The following is a 21,560-nucleotide window of genomic DNA, read 5'->3' as shown; positions in this document are numbered from 1 at the left end:
AACATCAGCAGTGTTAAAACTGTGTTAAGATTTATTGTTTCAAATGTTAAGATTGTGTTAAGATTGATAATATCAGCAGTGTTAAAACCGTGTTCAGATTTATTGTTTCAAGTGTTAAGATTATGTTAAGATTGATAACATCAGCAGTGTTAAGATTGTGTTAAGACTGATAACATCAGCAGTGTTAAAACTGTATTCAGATTTATTGTTTCAAGTGTTAAGATTATGTTAAGATTGATAACATCAGCAGTGTTGAGATTGTGTTTTGACAACATCATCATATGTAAAGAGTGATAATGTCAGTAGTTGCATCAGTATCATTAAGATTGTGTCTTAAAGCTTAAGCAGACCTATGCTTTTGGTGCAGGGTATGCTATAATTGTAGGTGAGACATTACACTCAGGCATAGTGGTTTACCTGATCATAATACCATAGGAGAACTACTACTTTGCAAATCCACCCTCCAAGGCTAACACTTTTTAGCTAAAAAGCTAAAGGTTTTCTGCCCACCTAGGTGACAGTTAGATAGTAAATTATGTTTCTTCAATAATTCTTTCCCCATTCATAAGATACATACATCGTCCCAGTGTCCCTGCAGTTACATCCATATAGAGAGCTTGTCTTCTGCTCCATTAGTAACTCAAGAATTCAAAGGATTTTGCACAAATCTCTGTTAATGAGGAGATCACTTTAACTTCCACCTGAGTGGGAAGATAACTTGTAGCTTTGTAGCTAAAGTTTTAGCCTGGGAGTGCTGGATTTGCATGGGCAGGTTCAGTTTCCATTGGCTAGCAGCAAGGTGCAACGTGACTTTTATCAAATTTTCCCAGCCCTGACAAATTTATTTTTAAAAAAAATAGAGGAATGGTGAGAAATTTGCTGATGTAAATATACCCTACCTGCAACACATCCACACCTATCCCATGATGGAAATGAATCAGTAGTAAAAATAAGGACATAATTATTTAATTATTCTTTGTAAAAATAGTGTTAGTACAGTTATTGTTAACATATTATATCATAATATATATACTTAGTTTTACAGCAGTCACATTAAAATCTGCAATAGTAATGCATTCACAAATTCAGTCAACATACATTGTATCCAGCTCAATGTCTAAAAGGGCAATTACTCTTTCAGACATCATTGGAGTATGAAGATTTGTCAATTCATGCATCTTTAGGTGATGACCTTAATAAGTACCAAGTTTCACAATCAACCCATTAAAGAACTGCAGAAAAAATGGAGGTTAAGTTCACAGTGAGGTAGTGTCATGCACTGCATTAAGGTACAAAACAAAAAGTGCAAGCAGTCTAACATATTATGGGATATGTTTATCTTGGGTCATCATAATATTTACCAAGTTTCCTGACAACGCATCAAAAATTGGTGGACTAGTTAAGCCAGTGTTTCTGAAACTTTTTTGTCTTGCGGTGCACCAAAAAGATCTAAATATTTTCACGGCACACCTGAAAAGATTTAACAATTTTTGTGGTGAAGAACTTCTTTATTTTTATGTATATATTTAATTTTAAATTTAATGTGAAGGACGTGCCTACTTTCGAGAGAAAATCAGATTGGAGCAAGGCTCCAAAGTTGACAAACAGGCGTGCATTTCATCATCGATTTTAAGAAGTCTCTCTCTCCCTTTTTCGATTTGATTTCAGTCAATGCTGAAAATCCAAACTCACAAAACCATGAAGACATAAATGACAGAATTATTTTGATTGCTTTTGAACTGATTGCAGGATATGACTTCTTCATTGAGATCCAAAACTCATCCACGCTCTTTTCGGGAAATGTTGACTGAAAAAATGTATTGTTTTTTAAATCAAAGAGCTGTTCTTCTTCAGTTGTAAGATTTGTATTTTCCTTATTTCCGAATGGATTGATCACCCATCCATATTCGTCGCTTGCATGTGATGGGAAGTAATGATGCAGTGCCAATTGTAGGTCTCTCAGTGTGTCCAGAATTTTGGGGATGATTTTCTTGTTTGAATGAGATTCATTGACAGTATGAAAGCAGTCAAGGACTCCCTTCGAGACCTTACTTTGCCACAGGGACAACTTTTCATCAAATGACTTCAGTTTTGATGTCCCAGTAACGATGTTTTCCGATGGTCCTTGAAGACTTAAATTCAGCAAATTTAATTTGTCGAATAAATCGGAGAGAAATTTGACCTTTAGCCACCAGATTTCATCATAAAGAGAGAATCCAAAGTCTGTTTTGTCAACCTTCAAGAACGAAATCACTTCAATCTTGAGATGGACGAGACGCTTTAACACTTTTCCCCTTGGAAGCCAACAAACATTGGTATGGTACAGCAGGCATTTGTAGTCCATCCCGTCACAGAGTTGAGAGAAAAGTTGAGATTGAATTTTAAATATTTTTCAAAACTCCCATGGCACACCTGCAAATCTCTCGTGGCACACTAGTGGACTAGTGTGCCGCGGCACACAGTTTGAGAATCACTGAGTTAAGCTAATGAAATTGTGTCGTACACTGCTTTAGGTTACAAGACAAAAGGTGCAATGCATGAAACAAATTGCAGGAACAAAGTGATTGTTTATATGCACATCTTCCTGTGATGGTCTTGATATAGTTTCTTCTATAAAAACCTTCTTGACTAGTGCTAACAACTGCTAGATGGAAGGAAAGGTGGATGAACAGAAGGAAGGATGGACATATAAACATGATGATTATTTTATGCATTTGTAGAAAAACGTTTATAGAACATTTTTCAAAACTATCAGGTCATATCAAACCAGGTATTTCAGGTATTGTTCAGGTGTGAACACCTTTCACATTCATAAAAAATTTCCCAATTAGTTCAGTTGAGATTACTAAGAGTCAAAACTCCAATTATACAACATGTTAGATACCAGACAGCTAGAAATTACTGTCTTTAAACCAAAGGAACCTACTGTATATACAACTTTGTAAGTCAATTCAACTATAAATTAAACCAACCACCATTTTAGGGCTAAAAAAGCTAATTTAATTTATCTTTGCCCCTCCTGTGTATTTTGCAAGCCATGTGTGTGACTTATCATCAGTGAGTCAGAGTTGTACTTTGTAAAAATAAATAAGCCCAACTGGATAGGTATGAAAAATATTGACAGAACCAATGTAAAATACACTTATATCATTGAGTGGAAAATGTCACAAATAAATTGATAACTTACAGTTTGTCCCAGTAGAATTCATTTAAATTCACAATGCTGTGACATTTAAAATCCATTTATATGATAAATCTGTGAATTCAATTATAGGTCACATATCGGTATAAAATAGTTCAGAATGATCTAATTCACAATATCCCATAATGTTAATTCAACACATCTTATAAATAAACAATTAAAGTTAAGTCCACATTTTTTTAAATTCACAGTATTCTATAAATGTCACTATCTAATGTCATTGGTACAAAATCCAAGTGGGGCCCCAAGTGGCCTAGTTCAGGATCACTGCCATATCACCTCTGTCTGCGTGGGTTTGAGTCTTAGGCTTGGCTAACATGTGTACATGAGAAAGCCTGCCAATAGCTTCTCATGGGTCAGTGGTCCTTAGTAGCCACCATGTATATCCTATCTTGTTCTAAAAAATGGCATTAAATCCTACAACAAGAACAGCAAAATTCAAGAATTCATCTTTTTTGTCAAATAAAGTTCTGAAATCCTCCATCATCATCTAGTAAATCATTATGGTCTAATCATTGCAAATATATTCTTACCCCCTTTCCTTGGGCAAAAAACATTTTGATCATACAGTCTGTGAAATCTTAATAAAGATTGCAACTGAACACTTGTCAATTGTGCTGCAAGATCACAGGGATTTCAGACAGCTGCCCTCTATTACTTGCAAGTATCAAACTCATGGCTTGATCAAAGGTGGAAAAAGAAGGAAGGTGCTGCCTTTACAGTCTAAAATGGATTAAGGTCAGACATTCACTGGAACATTTAGAATTCTAATTGGCACTTAACAAGTACATGTACTAAATTTGCAGCTCAATCAAAGGATTATGAACTTGAAAACAAGTGAGTTCTATCTTTATAAGTCAAGGGCTTATTGGGTCATATGCTTTGGCAGAAAACATGGAAATATCACTCAGGAATTAAAAGTCTGACTTATAGCAAAAGAAGATGCAACTTTAATCAAAATTGTATTGCATCAAACACTGTTTATGCAGCAAAGAAATATTAATACAAATACAGGATGCTAGCACTTGCACTAAAATGGAAGCAATGCACTTACTAGGAAATGCCATGGAAAACAACGTTGATGGACGCTTCACTTTGCAGTGGGAAGTATTTAATTTACCCATATTATAATCCTTATAACTGTAAATGCAAGTAATGTGTAATAAATATCATCATGGAATGGATAAAAACAGTACATACAAAATATGCAATTCTGAATGGGAATAGTGGCATAGAAACAAAATATTTGAAATCACGGTATTTTTGTGTGCTGCAAACATTGAGTTTCCAACATTAACCCTAGATTATAATTTTTTTTATATGTTATGCTTATAAGACTACCTCTACTCTGCAGTAATCAAATTATCATTAAAACAGGTCTACTTACAAACAAATATAAAGAGTACCTTATTACCTGATTTGCCATTTAGACCCCTGTATGACATACAAGCAATATAATGCCCACTTGGGACTCTTACTTTTTGTATTAATATCAAAATTATGAAAGTAAGCAAATCAAAACTGAATTTATACAACTATTTACTTCATTGATGAGTTGTGTGTATAGATTGCTAATTATGTCCTCTGGTAGAGTGCTGGGCTGACAATTGATAAGTCCTGGCTTTTTTCCTGCCCAGACCAATTGGTGTCAGCTGCTATGTGTATTCCTTGGCAAGGCTTTTCACTCCCTCTGCCTTGGTACTAAATATTCATGTAGGTGCTGATATGTTCTTCAACATATACCTGTCGTTTGTTCTCTTTAAGGGCCCCCCAAGGTTGCGGCCATTTGATCCTGAAGAGTTTCTAAAATCCGTTGAACATTCAGGACCCCAGCTTACATCAGGGATTAAAGGGGACTGGGAAGGGCTATATCGCAGATTCTTCCGCTCTCAGAATTTTGAGGGCTGGTATCAGCATCGACAGTATGAAGTTAATCAGAAGCTTGAGGTCCTGCACATGGAGGCATTATGCCAAGCTGTAAGTTAGACTTGAATTTGAATTCTCTTCTTCCCTTTAGATATCAATGTTTCATTTCACAATAATAATTGGTGATGCTTGCATTAGAATTGTATTTTTCCATTATATATCAGTGTTTAATTTATCTTTAATACTCTGTTTGCTCTTAGTATTGTTATAGACTATTGCCTTTTTCTTATAATAAATGTTTGAGTGCTATCATAAATTATTGCTTAAATTTATGAATTTTATTATTTCATTTTTAGTGAATTGCTATGTTTTATGGTGGACATATCCAAATGATATTGGGTTAAAGGGAAATCTAAGCGAAGTTATAAGGACTGTTTAATGGAATAACTGTGTGTCTAAATACATTTGTACAAAGGAAATACATTTTTGTGAATTCTTTGGGGGAGTTTTGTGAAGTATGTGAGCAAATGAATAAGTCGTATGTGTGTTACAACAGGCAAATTTTTCTTTTTTCTTTATGTTAAAACTCACATTTTCTATTTAATAATACTGAGATTGACTTGTCAACTATTTGTAGATAAAATCTACAAGGAAATAAATGGGCAGCTTTATGGAAATTTATATGAAGCATTCTCTCACTTTTGTTAATGATGTAAAAATAATACAATTAAATAAATAAATAAAAGGAACCGGTATAGAGTGTGTTAAAATTGTTTATTTTGTAATATAAGAGCATCTTTTTCGTTCTTTCTGCAAGCTTTGTAACATCACAAAATAAATATGAATATTTTAATTTGTGACATAATTAGTATAGGTCATTTTCAATAAATGATTTAATTTAAATGATTTTGATTTGTTGTGTGTAAATGTTTTACATTCTATTGCCTAAATGAACATATTTTCATTTGACATATTTGTTAAAGAACCTGATGGACTGGATACAGGACAAGGAGGAGGTGGAAATTGTAGATCTTATCATGCGAATACAAGATAAGTTGGTAAGTTTCATGAGCAGTTACTGCTGTGCGATGAGCATATGATAAGCATGGTTCTTCCTAGATTGATGACTCGGCACTCAAACATTGAATTTACATGTGATACTTGGGTACAGTTTTCTTAGTGTATTGAGATGTCCTATAAAGATTTTTGGTGTAGAAGGATTTCAGTCCCTCACTGTCTGTGCCATAGTATCCATTCTTTTACCAAATATAGTTTGTATTACTAATAATCGTACCAAACTGTATAGTCTTAAGAAAATTAGTTATGATGTGTAGACCTAATGGTCTTTCGTGTTCATTTTATGTCAGGGGAGGCAATTCAGATTTAGGCAAATGATTAGGCCCTTTGAACCTTCAAATGTATTTAAAGACCATGAATAGCATCATGTTCGACCATCATATTGTATGCAGATTAGTATCATTCAAACCATCCAAATCATCAGTGTTTTCACTACTTTGATTGTATTGTAATTATGTATGCATTTTACTAGATAATGCCTCCATTTTTACTGGGAGAAATTACAACCATATTCAGAAGTTGGAATTAACCCACATTTTCAGTGGCAACATATTGCTTGCATTACCAAGACTGTAATGTAAACTTTGATGTGGGGATTCATATTGTGAAAAATAATGTATGGAGAAAGGATTTAGTTGAGCACAGACCATTACTTACGTGAATAATTATCCCTTTGTATTGATGGCAAACACACCTATTACTCATTTTTTTGCACAAATATACCGTACGTGTGTCAGCCATGCTACATTTACAATAGTGAAAAATGTTAAGATTATTTTGAAAACATTTTCCATTCTCTGCCTTCCTTTCCTTCGAAGACAAAAAGTCAGACTTGTCAATTGCTGTAATTAAGAAAAGTACAGCAAAAAAATTTGAACATTCAGTAGGTTTTTGACTTGTTAAGAAATTAGGCTGTTAGCTGTTTTAAAGATGAGGCCCTTAGCTTTCTAAGAAATTACTGTTAGCTCTTTCAGAAATTGGTCTGTTAGCTCTTTAAGAAATTAGGCTATTGACTCTTTAAGAACATAGGCTTTTAGCTCCTTAAGATACAAGAGAAAGTTGCCCAAGAAAATAAAAATGCAATAAATGCTTCAACTGTCTTAAGAGCTAAGAAGGGATGTAATTAGAGGCTCACTGGTCAGTAATTGGAGTATGAGTAAGTTTTTATTTTTGCTCTAATCTAACCATTTGTCAACATTTATTTCATGATATATAAACAAGCAATCAGTATATAATTCCTAAATTAAAGAGAGACTTGATTTCTCAGTCTTGTTAAATGCAGCCCAAATTTAGTAATTCTCCTTTCACTTAATAACATTTTCTTCCATTTCAGAATTTTGCTGCCAACAATCAACATTCAATTAGTGAGGAGAGCATACAGAAGTTGGAGCGCCACCTACGGTCAGTTGTCTCCTCTTTGCCAGAGGATCTGCAATCAGTACTGAAGATTTGATGTTCAGCTAGTCGCTAGCTTATAGGAAATAAAGATCTGAACTTAGAAAATAATATTACCTTGTCAGCATTGATCTGCCATTGATGTCAGCTGCCTCTGGGGCATTGAGGGGCAATGGAGTTTGAAGTGGGTACAAAATTAATCTAGTCTTTATTGAATATACCTCGACAGTGTTTGACATGTGTAATGGAAGACATTAGTAAATTTTGTCTTGCTAAATGTAGCACTAGGCATATCACAGTTGACTTGTCAAGTCCATATTTGAAAAAAGAAGACTAAATAACACAGATCTGCTGTGTCATATTTTAATTTGTGGACAAAAAATGTTATAATACACACAGTCAGTGTAGTTGCCTTGGAAATGGAATGTATATTTAAAACATCTTACAATATATTTATTAGCAATTCTTTCACAAGGACAGTTGCATTATGTGAAAGCACTCATGGAATGTATATTTAAAACATCTTACAATATATTTATTAGCAATTCTTTCACAAGGACAGTTGCATTATGTGAAAGCACTCATGGAATGTATATTTAAAACATCTTACAATACATTTATTAGCAATTCTTTCACAAGGACAGTTGTATTGTGTGAAAGCACTCATGAGTACGTGTAATAGTTCTAATAAATGGAGATGACTCAGTACTATACCATCAACATATTTGCTTGGAGTTCTTGTCTTCTGCAATACATTTTGTTATCTTGAGCTTTATGTAATACTTTTAGAACATGTATGCCAGAGCTTTTTAGAAGAGTTCTGTCAGAAAAACAATCTGAACACTATAATATACTTTGTTAAAGAAATAATAATTTTGAATGCATTGTCTATCCTTTGTTTAAGCCCACCTATTGTCTGTACTATGGTTCATTGTTTATTAATCATCATGATTTTGAATGCCTTATATTTAAATTGTGCCAAACTTTTTACAGTATTTAGTGGTTTGTTCTTAAAATGCAAAGGTTGATCTTTTACCATTTTAATTTTAATAGAAAACATTTTAAAACCTATCTCCAATGTTTCATGACATTCCAGTTTCTAGCTTTCAAGATTTATTTATTTGTATTCACAATTAGAAGAATTGCCACAAAGTGGAAGTGATTTAATTATGACACATGCATGAGAATTTCTGTATTTTTTGTTCCAGAAAGTATAATTTTTGTATACTCCTGTCTTAAGATAAATATATTTTTATTTTCTGGCACAGTTCTTTCATTTCCCTGTTATCTTTTGCTTGTCCAGCCCATAAGTTGGTAATGGCTGGATATTTTCATGAAACTTTGCACAAATATATATCATGAAGTGTTTTGCCCATAATAGCCAGCCTCCAGGCCACGGCGGCAAGTTCATAGCAAAGAAAAGGTAGTTTTTTTTCTCATATAATTGTCTGGAGTATAATTTGTTAACCACTGTAGATGTTTTATTGAAACTTTGATTGGTTATATATATTGACTAGATCGTATATCATAATCATGCCCTCATCTGAAGGTCAGGGTCATGGCAGGGTAAACAATTCCACAAATTGTATGCTTTTTGGAGAACAACTTTGAACCAGTGGAGATATTTTAATGAAACTTAAGCTAGTTACATATCATGTCTAGATACTGTGAAATATACCATAATCATGCCCTCTGCTGCAAGGTCAAGGTCATGGAAGGGAAGATATGAATCATTGATCTGTATCTATAGACAGTTACAGCTTTTGAACTAATGACAGTACTCCTGATGTGACAGTGCCTGACTTATTCATGGCTATATAGATGTGACAGTGCCTGACTTATTCATGGCTATATAGATGTAACAGTGCCTGACTTATTCGTGGCTATATAGATGTAACAGTGCCTGACTTATTCATGGCTATATAGATGTGACAGTGCCTCACTTATTCATGGCTATATAGATGTGACAGTGCCTCACTTATTCATGGCTATATATCTTGATGTGACAGTGCCTCACTTATTCTGGCGAAAATTGGTTGCCCTCCAAAGCTGCTAAGCATGATCCAGTCCTTCCATGATGACATGAAAGGCACAGTGCAGTACGATGGCTCAACATCCGACCCCTTTGACATCCACAGTGGAGTTAAACAGGGCTGCGTCCTTGCCCCCATGCTCTTCGGCATCTTCTTCGCAGTCCTGCACAAGCATGCCTTTGAGACATCCACAGAAGGGATTTACCTGCACACGCGATCAGACGGCAGACTGTTCAACCTGGCATGACTGAAGGCAAAGAGCAAAATGCGTGAAGTCACAATCAGGGACCTGCTCTTCACAGACAATGCTGCTCTAGCCACCCACACAGAAGCTGAGCTTCAGCGCCTGATGGACCACTTTGCTAAAGCATGCGATGAGTTTGGGTTGACCATAAGCCTAAAGAAAACAAACGTGATGGTTCAGGACACAGACCCCCCAAGCATCGTCATCAACAACTACGAACTTGAGATGGTCAATCAGTCTATGTACCTCAGCTCTATCATCACCAACAACCTCTCACTCGATGCTGAGCTCAACAAGCGGATCGGAAAGGCATCAACAACTCTCTCCAGGTTGTCACAGAGAGTGTGGAACAACAGCATGCTGACCCTGAACACTAAGATCTCCATGTACTGTGCCTGTGTGCTAAGCACCCTCATGTACGCCAGTGAAACCTGGACTCTGTACGCCTCACAAGAGAAAAGACTGAGTGCCTTTCACATGCGATGCCTCCAACACATACTTGGATCACCTGGAGCGATCGAGTAACAAACAACAAAGTGCTCGAGCGTGCCAAGATTCCCAGCATGGTCACACTCCTCTGCCAACGTTGCATCAGATGGCTGGGCCATGTACATCGGATGGATGATGGACAGATCCCCAAAGACATTCTTAATTCGGAACTCGTCTCTGGCAACAGGTTGATCGGACAGACACATCTCCACTTCAAGGATGTCTGCAAGCACAACATGAAAGCCCTTGACATCAATGTCAACACCTGGGAAGAGCTCGGTCTAGACAGATTAAGCTGGCGACATGCTCTGATCACTGGTCTGAAAGCCGGTGAGGACAAGCTATGCTTGCTAGCTGATGAAAGACGATCACAGAGGAAGAAGAAGCAGCTCCAATCAACACCAGACGCAACCTTCTAATGCAGCAAGTGCAGCAAAGACTGCCACTCATGTGTTGGACTACATAGCCACAGCAGACGCTGCACAACCACCAACCAGGACATCTCTTATGGGCGCAGTTCCATCATCTCTCGAGACTAATGGATGCCAACACGTACTCGTACACATATCTTGATGTGACAGTGCCTCACTTATTCAGCCAGACTCCTACACTTAATTAAGATCATTGTTACAGCAAGCTTTAATATAAGACACCTTATTATACAATAGTCAGATCTCTTGAGCAATATGAGGAATAATTCTGGAATAAGTGCCACAAAACATGAAATGGGTAATTTTACTAAAATCTGCATTACATTTGTATTTATGGTTCATTTACATTCCATTCACATTTGTATTGCATCTGTCATCTCATTTTAATTCTACTTGTCACAGACCTGGATAGCATATGGGATGGGATGTTTTCTTCATCCATCTTTCATCAGTCATCTCTCATTAATTATTCCATTATCCATCCATTCATTAGTGTAAGTGTTATTGCTACCTCTTCTAAACTTCGTAGACAGTTGCCATGAAACTTTACACACACACATTCATCTCATAGTTTAGTTGGTTCTAAGTCAAAGTAGTGCTGTATGGACATCCAGTATGGCCACCACTTTTGTTGTTGTTACTGAGATCGATAAATCCTTAATCGACTTCTTCTCAAAAACTGTTGAACATATTCATTGGAAAGCAGCTTGGATAAAAAGCCAGACAAGATTTAACCAGATTTGAGCGATAGAATTTTTGCATGAAAGCTTTTTTTTGATTATATTAATGATGCCAATATGGGCCATCAGATATGACCTAGATATGAATAAAACTTGTCTTTGAGACCAAGCAGCTCAACAGAATTGAACCATATTTGACAGAATGCGCCTTGGCATACAAACCTTTCATTTTGTTTGTATGTATTTATGTATGTATTAACAGCAGCATATAAAACAAAGATAAAGACAGTAAAGGGTAACACACAAAGTTAAAAAAAAATTATTAACCAGACTCATCTGAATATTCTAAGACCCTCTCAGTGTGAACGTGATCACAGGATGCATCTCATGTCAGCAAGGTTGCTTCCATTAGACGCCTCGTGTGCTGAAGGAGCAATAGGTCTATTCTACATCTGCATTTGCTTATATTTCCTGCCTTGATGGAGTTTTCTTGCTTGGTATGCATTATTATGAAACTAAGACAATTCATTCAGCAGTATGCCAAATCACCTTTTATTTTGGTGTTGAGGCCAGAGTCCAAGAATATTTTTGTTAAGAATTTAGTTACAGTTTCTTTCCTTAACCCAAATGGGATTTTGTGCATACTTAGACTGAATCATTATGACACTTTTACAGTTCCTTTCCATAACCCTAATGGGATTTTCTGCATACTTAGACTGAATCATTATGACATTTTTACAGTTCCTTTCCTTAACCCTAATGGGATTTTGTGCATACTTAGACTGAATCATTCTGGCATTTTTACAGTTCCTTTCCTTAACCCTAATGGGATTTTCTGCATACTTAGACTGAATCATTATGACATTTTTACAGTTCATTCTGTGGCAAGCTCACTTAACTTTTTTTAATGATTTTATCAAGGTCATTGTACAGTAATGCTTTAATTGTGACATACAGGTCTTGACCTTGTTGTATTAATGTGACATACAGGTCAACATACAGGTCCTGACCTTGTTGTATTAATGTCACATACAGGTCAATATGCAGGTCCTGACCTTGTTGTATTAATGTCACATACAGGTCAACATACAGGTCCTGACCTTGTTGTATTAATGTCACATACAGGTCAATATGCAGGTCCTGACCTTGTTGTATTAATGTGACATACAGGTCAACATGCAGGTTCTAATCTTGTTGTATTAATGTGACATACAGGTCTTGACCTTGTTGTATTAATGTCACATACAGGTCAATATGCAGGTCCTGACCTTGTTGTATTAATGTGACATACAGGTCAACATGCAAGTCCTGATCTTGTTGTATTAATGTGACATACAGGTCAACATACAGGTCCTGACCTTGTTGTATTAATGTCACATACAGGTCAACATACAGGTCCTGACCTTGTTGTATTAATGTCACATACAGGTCAACATACAGGTCCTGACCTTGTTGTATTAATGTCACATACAGGTCAATATGCAGGTCCTGACCTTGTTGTATTAATGTGACATACAGGTCAACATGCAGGTTCTAATCTTGTTGTATTAATGTGACATACAGGTCTTGACCTTGTTGTATTAATGTCACATACAGGTCAGTATGCAGGTCCTGACCTTGTATTAATGTGACATACAGGTCAACATGCAAGTCCTGATCTTGTTGTATTAATGTGACATACAGGTCTTTACCTTGTTGTACTAATGTGACATACAGGTCAACATGCGGGTCCTGACCTTGTTTTATTAATGTGACATACAGGTCAACATGCAGGTCCTGACCTTGTTGTATTAATGTGACATGCAGGTTGACATTCAGGTCCTGACCTTGTTTTATTAATGTGACGTACAGGTCTTAACCTTATTTTATTAATGTGATATACAGGTCAACATTCAGGTCCTGACTTTGTTTTATTAATGTGACATACAGGTCAACATTCAGGTCCTGACTTTGTTTTATTAATGTGACACACAGGTCTTGACCTTGTTGTATTAATGTGACATACAGGTCAACATTCAGATCCTGACCTTGTTTTATTAATGTGACATGTAGGTCGACAGGTCCTGACCTTGTTTTATTAATGTGACATAAGGTCTTGACCTTGTTGTATTAATTTGACATACATGTCAACATGCAGGTCCTGACCTTGTTTTATTAATGTAACATGCAGGTCGACAGGTCCTGACCTTGTTTTATTAATGTGACATAAGGTCTTGACCTTGTTGTATTAATGTGACATACAGGTCAACATGCAGGTCCTGACCTTGTTTTATTAATGTGACATACATGTCAACATTCAGGTCCTGACCTTGTTTTATTAATGTGACATACAGGTCGACAGTCAGGTCCTCACCTTGTTTTAATATTGTGACATACAGTTCTACATACAGGATCAGACCTCGTATTAATGATATGGATCCTCCATCAAATATGTATGAACTTGCAGAATTTGCAGATACCATTAAACAATTGTTTTCATATAGTTCAGCAGAATTTAAAGAAATCTTTTTTATAGGAAGCATCCTGCTTAGCTAGGTTTCTTGTCCAGCTTCTGCTTTGGCTGTTAAATGTGTCAGTCCCATGAAAAATCTCAGCCACATGGGCCTCTTTCATTTCCTTAGCAAATGTTCTCATGTTTGAGATGTTTGGCAAATGTTCTCATGTTTGAGATGTTTAGCAAATGTTCTCATGTTTGAGATGTTTATAGATATTATTTATGGTATGTAATTGAAGAGGAATAACATTTGAACAAGGAGTTAAATAAAAAAATTATCAGTTGAGAATTCATAGTAGATTTGCTGTACATGAAATATAACTGCTAATCAGAAAAAACAGGTATTTTTCACTGGCTGATAATGTCATATATTCAATTACAACCTGATTTTGAATTCTTAACTATATTTTCAAGAAATTTAAGTACTTTATTGAAAAGGTCTTAAAAATCTCTTGTTATCGTCATGTTTTTTTCTTGTCAGTTTGAAACAATTTTTGTAATTTATTTTTGCATGTATCCACCTGCTTTTCAGGTCCCTCTCTGGAGAGACCACCTTATCCTGAACTAGCACAATACTTTGCACCTTTTATTGTGAATCTTGAGAGACCATCTCTCTCTGTGTACACTGCAAAAGATTAAAATGGCAGAATGGGTGGTGGTGTAGTACATTGTACTATGTTTCTAATAATATTTGCTTCTTTGTAACGCTATTGATTTGTGACTATTATTCCTGAGTCCTATACAAACCAACAAAAACCAACAAGTTAGCACTACAACTATAGCAAGATCAATGCCTAGCCAGAATTCCATATTTAAATTTTATGATTTGTTTTAACCCAGAGAACAAGATTCTAACTGGATTAAATTCTGTCACAATTGTAAGATGTCTTTTTCCCAAAAAAATATTCAGTAAGCTTGGGAAGACTTGAATTGGACTTTTAAAGTGTTTATGCTAATTTCTCAGATGAACACTTTGGAAGACTTGAAATGGAACTTGAAAGTATCTCTGTTTGATTTCTCAGATTCAGGCTTGGGAAGACTTGATTTCAAACTTTAAAGTACTTATGTAGATTTCTCAGATGGAAGCTTTAGAATACTTGAATTGGAAATTGAAAGTATTTATGCTGATTTCTCAGATTCAGATGAATCCTTTTAAGTCAGATTTTTCTATTATTTTCATAACAGTTATTGTGAATTCTGATTGGCTGAGAAGGTCACATGACTATGTTATAAGTGTTCTTGCTTTCTGACAGTGAATTCAGGTCTATAACTATTTTTAGGTCACAGTATGACAGTAATTATAAAATTATAGATTTTTTCTTCTTCATACTTTGTTTTATTTATGAAAAGTAGATGTTGACTTCTGCATCGTGCATTTACAGTTACTGCCACTGAATCAATTTCCATTTTATTTAGCATTTACAGTAAAACATCAGTTATCCAGATCCATGGGGGAGGCATACAATTTGTTTAGATAATTTAGTCATTATGATGATCAAATTTTGGTCATAAACTGCAACTATAAATTAATGTAACTGAATTAAGTATGTCTGTTTGTGTATTAATAGTTGAGTAAACATTAATGTTTTGTAGACATTTTACAAATTTAAGAACAAAAAAAGTAGAAAGAAAAAAAAACCACTTTTAAGATACTTTAATTTTATTACCAAAGAATACTCAAAAGCTTCAGTCAGGGTAAATTCAGCTGACATGAATTTTCTTCGTAAATGTGTTGGTAGGTGATTAACTGCATCAACTGAAGTTACCATTGATCATTAATTAACAGTTAATTATTTTGGTTTAGACAACAGAATACCTTTGAACAGACCTTCATGAATATTTAATCGAGCTTAATTAGCTTGGAATTTCTGTAGGAAAGATTGCATATTGTTATAGCAGCACTCACTCTCTTGCTCCTTCTCTCATGTATATTTATTTTTCACTTCAAGAGCATAATTATTTATAATATAAATCTAATTATACATCTGTTTGATTATGTTTATAGTACAAGTCACAAGGGTCATATAAGTACATTTACTGATATAAGTTTAAAAAATAACTTTATTTTTAAAATTTAATCATAATTCAGTTATAACAAAGTTTATTCAGTCATGATTTTTGAGTGATCTACACATTGATTGTCATAGCAAAATTTCCAGACAAAAATTATCGATCGCTGTGGACTTTGACAAAGGCAGTTCGGCATTACGTTGGGTCAAGATTGTTCTTAGTGGATTGTATTATTACTAGTGTAGGGGTAATCAAGGTACAATCACGTGAACAAGAAGACAAGCGCATCTTCAGTCATCTCCTATATGGATGTTCATTGATGAATGGGATAATGGAGTAACAAACAATAAGTTTATTCTTAACTTGTACATATGACATTTCTTCAAAATGATAATTTAGCATAATGTAAAATTTAATTAAAATAAATCTGAATTGACAGCAGTGTTTCTAGTCTTTTACATGCATAAAGGCATGTATTTATATGTGAAAAATGGGTGTTTGTACAAATTGAAATAAAAAACATGACATACCTTACAGAAGATATACACGAAGTTTCATAATTGCCTCCAATTTATTGGACGTGTGTGCCGATTTTTTTTCTTCCTGTCACTGTTTTCCCAGGATTCCTTAATAAATGACGACATTGTTGAGTCTCGGTTATGTTTGTAGTACAACTTCCCAGCCGGGGCCCCGAGTGGCCGAGTGGTCTAAAGCGCTCTCCTTTACGGATCACTGCCATCTCACCTCTGCCTGCGTGGGTTCGAGTCTCGGATTCAGCCAATGTCGGTATGTGAGAAAGCTTGCCAGTAGCTTCTCGTGGGTCGGTGGTTCTTTCCAGGTTTTCCCGGGTTCTTCCTCCACCATTAATACTGGCCGCCATGTATAGCCTATCGTGTGCTGAAAAATGGCGTTAAACACTACAACAACTACAACAACTACAACAACTTCCCAGCCACAGGTATGCTCCCTCTTACATCACAGCGCGCTATAACTGGTTTAAACGAGATCACCACACTTGCTTGACTGACTAAAAACGTGGAAGTATGTTATCATTGAATTTGCCATTCAGCATTATTCGAGGAATTTATATGATAATCTTCATTGGAATTTTGATAGACTTGATAGACAAGGTGCAGAATAAAGTGAATAAACGTTATTTAAAGGTATGTGTAATCAAATTATCCTAAAAGAGCACCTGTAGCTGCAAAAAATGACTTAGAGTGCGCACATGAGCCATGTGACTTGTATTATAATTGTCTTCAATTTCTGTTACTCTGCTTTATACTGGTGTCAGCAAACTATTAGTTTTATTTCTTGGTATACAAACATTGTAATAACTAAAAGTTCTGCAGACACGATAATGATATAGACAAGTTTTGCTGTGTATTGTCCTTTTGTATTTGAATTTCACAATAAAAAATAAACATTGAAACACCATGTTATACTAATTGAATTGATAGCAATATTAAAATAAAATAAGTTTGAATCATGTGTACATGGCTAAATGTATTCATAGTAGAGATGTTCTTATTATAATGTATATGCATGGTAAATACTGTGCTGCTTTGTTGTCATAGTGTTTTATTTTCTTAGAAATGGAAATATTAATATTTAATAATCTTGAACTGGCTTTGTGGATAACATGTTTTAATGTGCAATATCGGAATGAAATGTGTGAAAGGATAGTGAGAGATTCTATGTGGTCTTTAAAATATTCAGAAGTACAATGTTCATCAGCCACTCATTTACATCAGTAAATGTATTGTAGCTCTACAGTTTGAAGCTTTATTTGTGTTGTGTCTCTAAAACAAGTAAACCAAAAGGACTTTTGTCTGGCCTGCAAAACATGGGTTATTACTTTTCAGTGTCAGCTGTGTCGACATCAAGAAAGATAAGATTTTATCTCTGTTAAAATGCAGTTGCATGTAAAGTCATTGATTTTGTGCAATCATCTTGTGAAGTTCCTTTCATCAAGTTGAAAAGTAGGTAACAGTGACCTAGTCTTGATACTCCATTTGATCTTGCTAACCACTACAATGATCAGCACAAGTTCTTTATTAGGAATATTGAAAAAGACAGAAGTATTCTTGTTCTTGACAAGTATCAGTAATTAGAGGTCAGACATTAGGATTATTTTAACTTTCTGACCATAAAGCGGCACTAGAACTTTGATATTTCGCCTGGTAACAAGTGTATACACATGAAATAGAAATAATGCAAATACATGTCTGTTATTCAGACTCGCCCATTTTTGAGGATAAATTAAAGCCTGCTTTTTGTACATTTATTATTGGAAACAAAAACACAAAGATATCAGGACAAAATAATATTTTAATATTTATTTAGTTATTTACACAAATAACATTTATTTATCTATATATGATGACTTTGCAAATAGTGTGATATTTATTAAATACAGTAATAGCAAATTTAATTGATATGATATAATGTGAAGCGGATGTGACTTTGCAGATAGTTGTTATATTAATTACAATAACAGCAATGCTTAGTTGATGGGATATAATCAGATGGCGATTTACAATTTGGAAAATTTTTAATTGGTACCCTGGACTGTGTATCTGTAAAGAAAAGTAAAAATACTATAACAGAATTTTCACACACACACGAGTTTTTGAATTAGCTGACAGTTTAAAATTTATATAAACCTGAATGTGTCTAACAACATCACTTGGACACAACAGAGAGAGGGACAAGTATAGGGTAAAGTTGTTTGCATTTGCAATATGCACAATGGAGAGAATTATGTTGTACCTCTGTGCTAATTTCATGTACTGCGACTGAAATTTCTTGACATGTTAATTATGGAAACTGCACTTAAGCAGACAGGTGATCAAATGACTGCTTGAAAAATGAGCCTGCACTAGCCAAAATTTTGTAGTTATTAAAATAGGGAACATGATAGATAATACCACCTTTGGAAAAGGTAATTTTAAATGAACGATAAAATATATAAAAAGTAAAAAGAGTTGTTGGCTCTTTTTTTTAAAATTTACCTTTGAAGTCCTTTAGTGAAAATGACCAAACAGAGCTTGGATTCTTTTGAAGGGTGCACATCCGAAGTAAGCCATGCTGTATACTCTATAACCCAAATTACATTTAACAATCATACATCAAAAAAAGGGAATTAAAAGTTATTTAACAATATCCAGTATATGCAAGGTTTTATTTCAAAAACCAGAATAAACCAGTCAACAAAACAGAGAATTTTTTTTAAATCAAGCTCTATTTAAAGCATGAGACAGAGTGGAACCAAAAGAAATTTGGACTGTTTATTTTATATTTAGACGATTAAACATCAGTAACACCCTGGCCATCAAGCCAGTTTTCAAAACTACAGATTACAAACAACCATGCAGACATCAACTTGGTGGCTCTCCCTTAGACACAGGGTCTCTTATAGTTCCTAACAATACCTATACACATGTACAATACATAAATAAATAACAAAAGCATCTTGGGCTGGAATTCTTTCAAGACTACTCCTGGAAGTGCTACTTTGACCAGATAGTGAAAAAATGAAGAGGAACAGGACCCTGGTTTCCAGCACTACAACCTTGGAATCAACATCAGGAAAGTCAAAAGTTAAGCGTATTTCTCGCTTGAGCGACCTGGCCTTGAGTACTGCTTGACTGTGTGGAACCCGCATGACCAAGACCTGATAAAAAAAAGATAAGAGATGGGTCAGTGTAAAGTTACTACAGATTTAGAAATACTAGCAGCACCACTGACATGATGGATTATGTCCAGTGGGAATCGCTGGATTCCAGGCAAACCAACTGATCAGGTTAGTACAGATGGTCAGCGGTGTACATATTCTGACCTTATCATTTAGTGGAACCAGGTCAAATCATGCCAAGAAGTCCAGACAGGTGTCCAAAGTTACAAACTCAATCAAGTTCACCTTTTTTCCATGCACCATAGGGACATGGAATAAATCACAACAAAGAATTAACATCTTTGCATGTCACTTAAACCCTAAAATGTGCTAGTATCTATCAATCACGAAATTTGCAACAGGCACTAAAAACTTAAAACTCATTCTCACTTGGTAAGTGTTAACATAAAATCTATTGATTTTATATTATGTGCAGGGCTACCGTTTAGAGCGTGGTTACCTCAGCTCTTGGGGCCCCGAGTGGCCGAGTGGACTAAAGCGCTGTCCGTTACGGATCACTGCCATCTCACCTCTGCGTGGGTTCTAGTCTCTGGTTCAGCCAATGTGGGTATGTGAGAAAGCTTGCTAGTAGCTTCTTGTGGGTCGGTGGTTCTTTCCGGGGTTTTCCCGGGTTCTTCCTCCACCATTAATACTGGCCGCCATCTGTAGCCTATCGTGTGCTGAAAAATGGTGTTAAACCCTACAACAACAACAACAACAACCTCAGCTCTTGTCAGTTGACATAGATCAGCAATTGATTTTCATACTTGCATTAACCATGCAAACATGAAACTCATGGCAATCCCATAAATGTCATGAAAAGCCCTGCAATGGAACATTCTCCCATATAAAAAGTAATTAATCTTTTGACTTTATTGTGTATGGGTCACTTCATTTGATATGAAGTTCCACAAATTGTATATACCCTAGATGTGCGGACTAATGGCTTGTTTTTGTATCTGAAAGAATATTTAGCGTTGTATAATTACCGAATCTTAAATATAAGTAAGCCATACACTATTTGTATATTACAAGAGCCATCTGGTTCAATGTGCATAAGTGTTATGTTTCTGTTATATTTGGGGTTTTTCAGTAGTTCATTGTATGTACTGTAAGATTTACTGTATACAAAAACCTTGAACAGTCTAATTTACCTGCACAGACATCAATCAGTTAGAAGTTGTGTATTACATACTAAATGAACGATCCATTGGCTTTCTTCATTTGAAAGTGAGGAATTTACCTAAGTGTTTACAATTTAGGTCTTTGTATAAATATTACTGACATTTATTGCCAAAATTTGGAAAGTAGCCAGTATTAACACCAAGTAATGTTACAGGTACCTCAGTTTGTATTGATGTACCATCCAAAATAAAAATGGGGTATTTAGGGTATTACTGTTGCCTCAGATTTATCAGCGTTCGCATGCTTGTAACTTTACAATTTATCAATCTCTCTATTCCCATGGTTTCTCTATAAATCTAATATGTTTCGTGTGCATAGGAGAGTGTAGTTGGGAGCTGTGGTGGCTGAGTTTTTAGCATGCAGGCCTCAAGACCGAAAAAGTGGGGGTTTGAATCCTACCATCGGACCAGCCAGGGGCGACTATTGTGGTGTTTCCTCGGGCAAGTCTTGGCACTTAATAACCTAATTTGTTGTTGTGCTGTAAAACACAAAGCCAACATTGTCTTGGTTAAAGGGATTTATATATTTATGAAAACTTTTTAAAATTGTCGAGCAGGGAATTGAACCTTGTAATTCCCCCCCCCCCCCCCAAGGATAAGATTAAAAAATGTGATTTTGTTGTTTGTTATATGAGGATGCTTTTTTCTACTTTGTAAATAGCTGTCTATCAATTTTAACAACTCACTCCCATTTACCGTAAGCTTTCTGATTTTGGTAGTGAGTTTAAGTGAAGCTTTGGATGCAATCATTAGTACAGATCCCAGACATTCTTTACTAT

General features: G+C 35.3%; 2 protein-coding genes across 3 annotated transcripts in view; one reads left to right on the top strand and one right to left on the bottom strand.

Annotated features, from left to right (window-relative positions):
* The window catches only part of LOC149789080 (protein DENND6A-like), a 108,633-nt gene extending 90,939 nt beyond the window's left edge, over window positions 1-17,694 (top strand). For both annotated transcript variants that reach the window (XM_089975264.1, XM_089975262.1), the window contains 4 exons: window positions 4,967-5,179; window positions 6,052-6,126; window positions 7,479-13,055; window positions 13,101-17,694. In XM_089975264.1, the coding sequence (XP_089831390.1) occupies window positions 4,967-5,179; window positions 6,052-6,126; window positions 7,479-7,598 (408 nt within the window). In that variant the 3' untranslated portion in view covers window positions 7,599-13,055; window positions 13,101-17,694. The remainder of the gene's footprint in view (window positions 1-4,966; window positions 5,180-6,051; window positions 6,127-7,478; window positions 13,056-13,100) is intronic.
* A 538-nt stretch (window positions 17,695-18,232) lies between these two features.
* Window positions 18,233-21,560, bottom strand: part of LOC149789079 (uncharacterized) — a 36,566-nt gene continuing 33,238 nt past the window's right edge. Inside the window, exon 4 of the mRNA XM_089975265.1 lies at window positions 18,233-19,597. Coding sequence (XP_089831391.1) covers window positions 19,518-19,597 — 80 coding nt within the window. The 3' untranslated portion in view covers window positions 18,233-19,517. The remainder of the gene's footprint in view (window positions 19,598-21,560) is intronic.

Source organism: Sinohyriopsis cumingii, chromosome 11 (assembly GCF_028554795.1).
Source record: "Sinohyriopsis cumingii isolate HCF-2022 chromosome 11, ASM2855479v2, whole genome shotgun sequence".
In the NCBI taxonomy this organism is placed as follows: Eukaryota; Metazoa; Mollusca; class Bivalvia; order Unionida; family Unionidae; genus Sinohyriopsis; species Sinohyriopsis cumingii.
The sequence above is the reverse complement of the archived record's forward strand: the minus strand, read 5'-3'. Positions and strand labels throughout refer to the sequence as shown.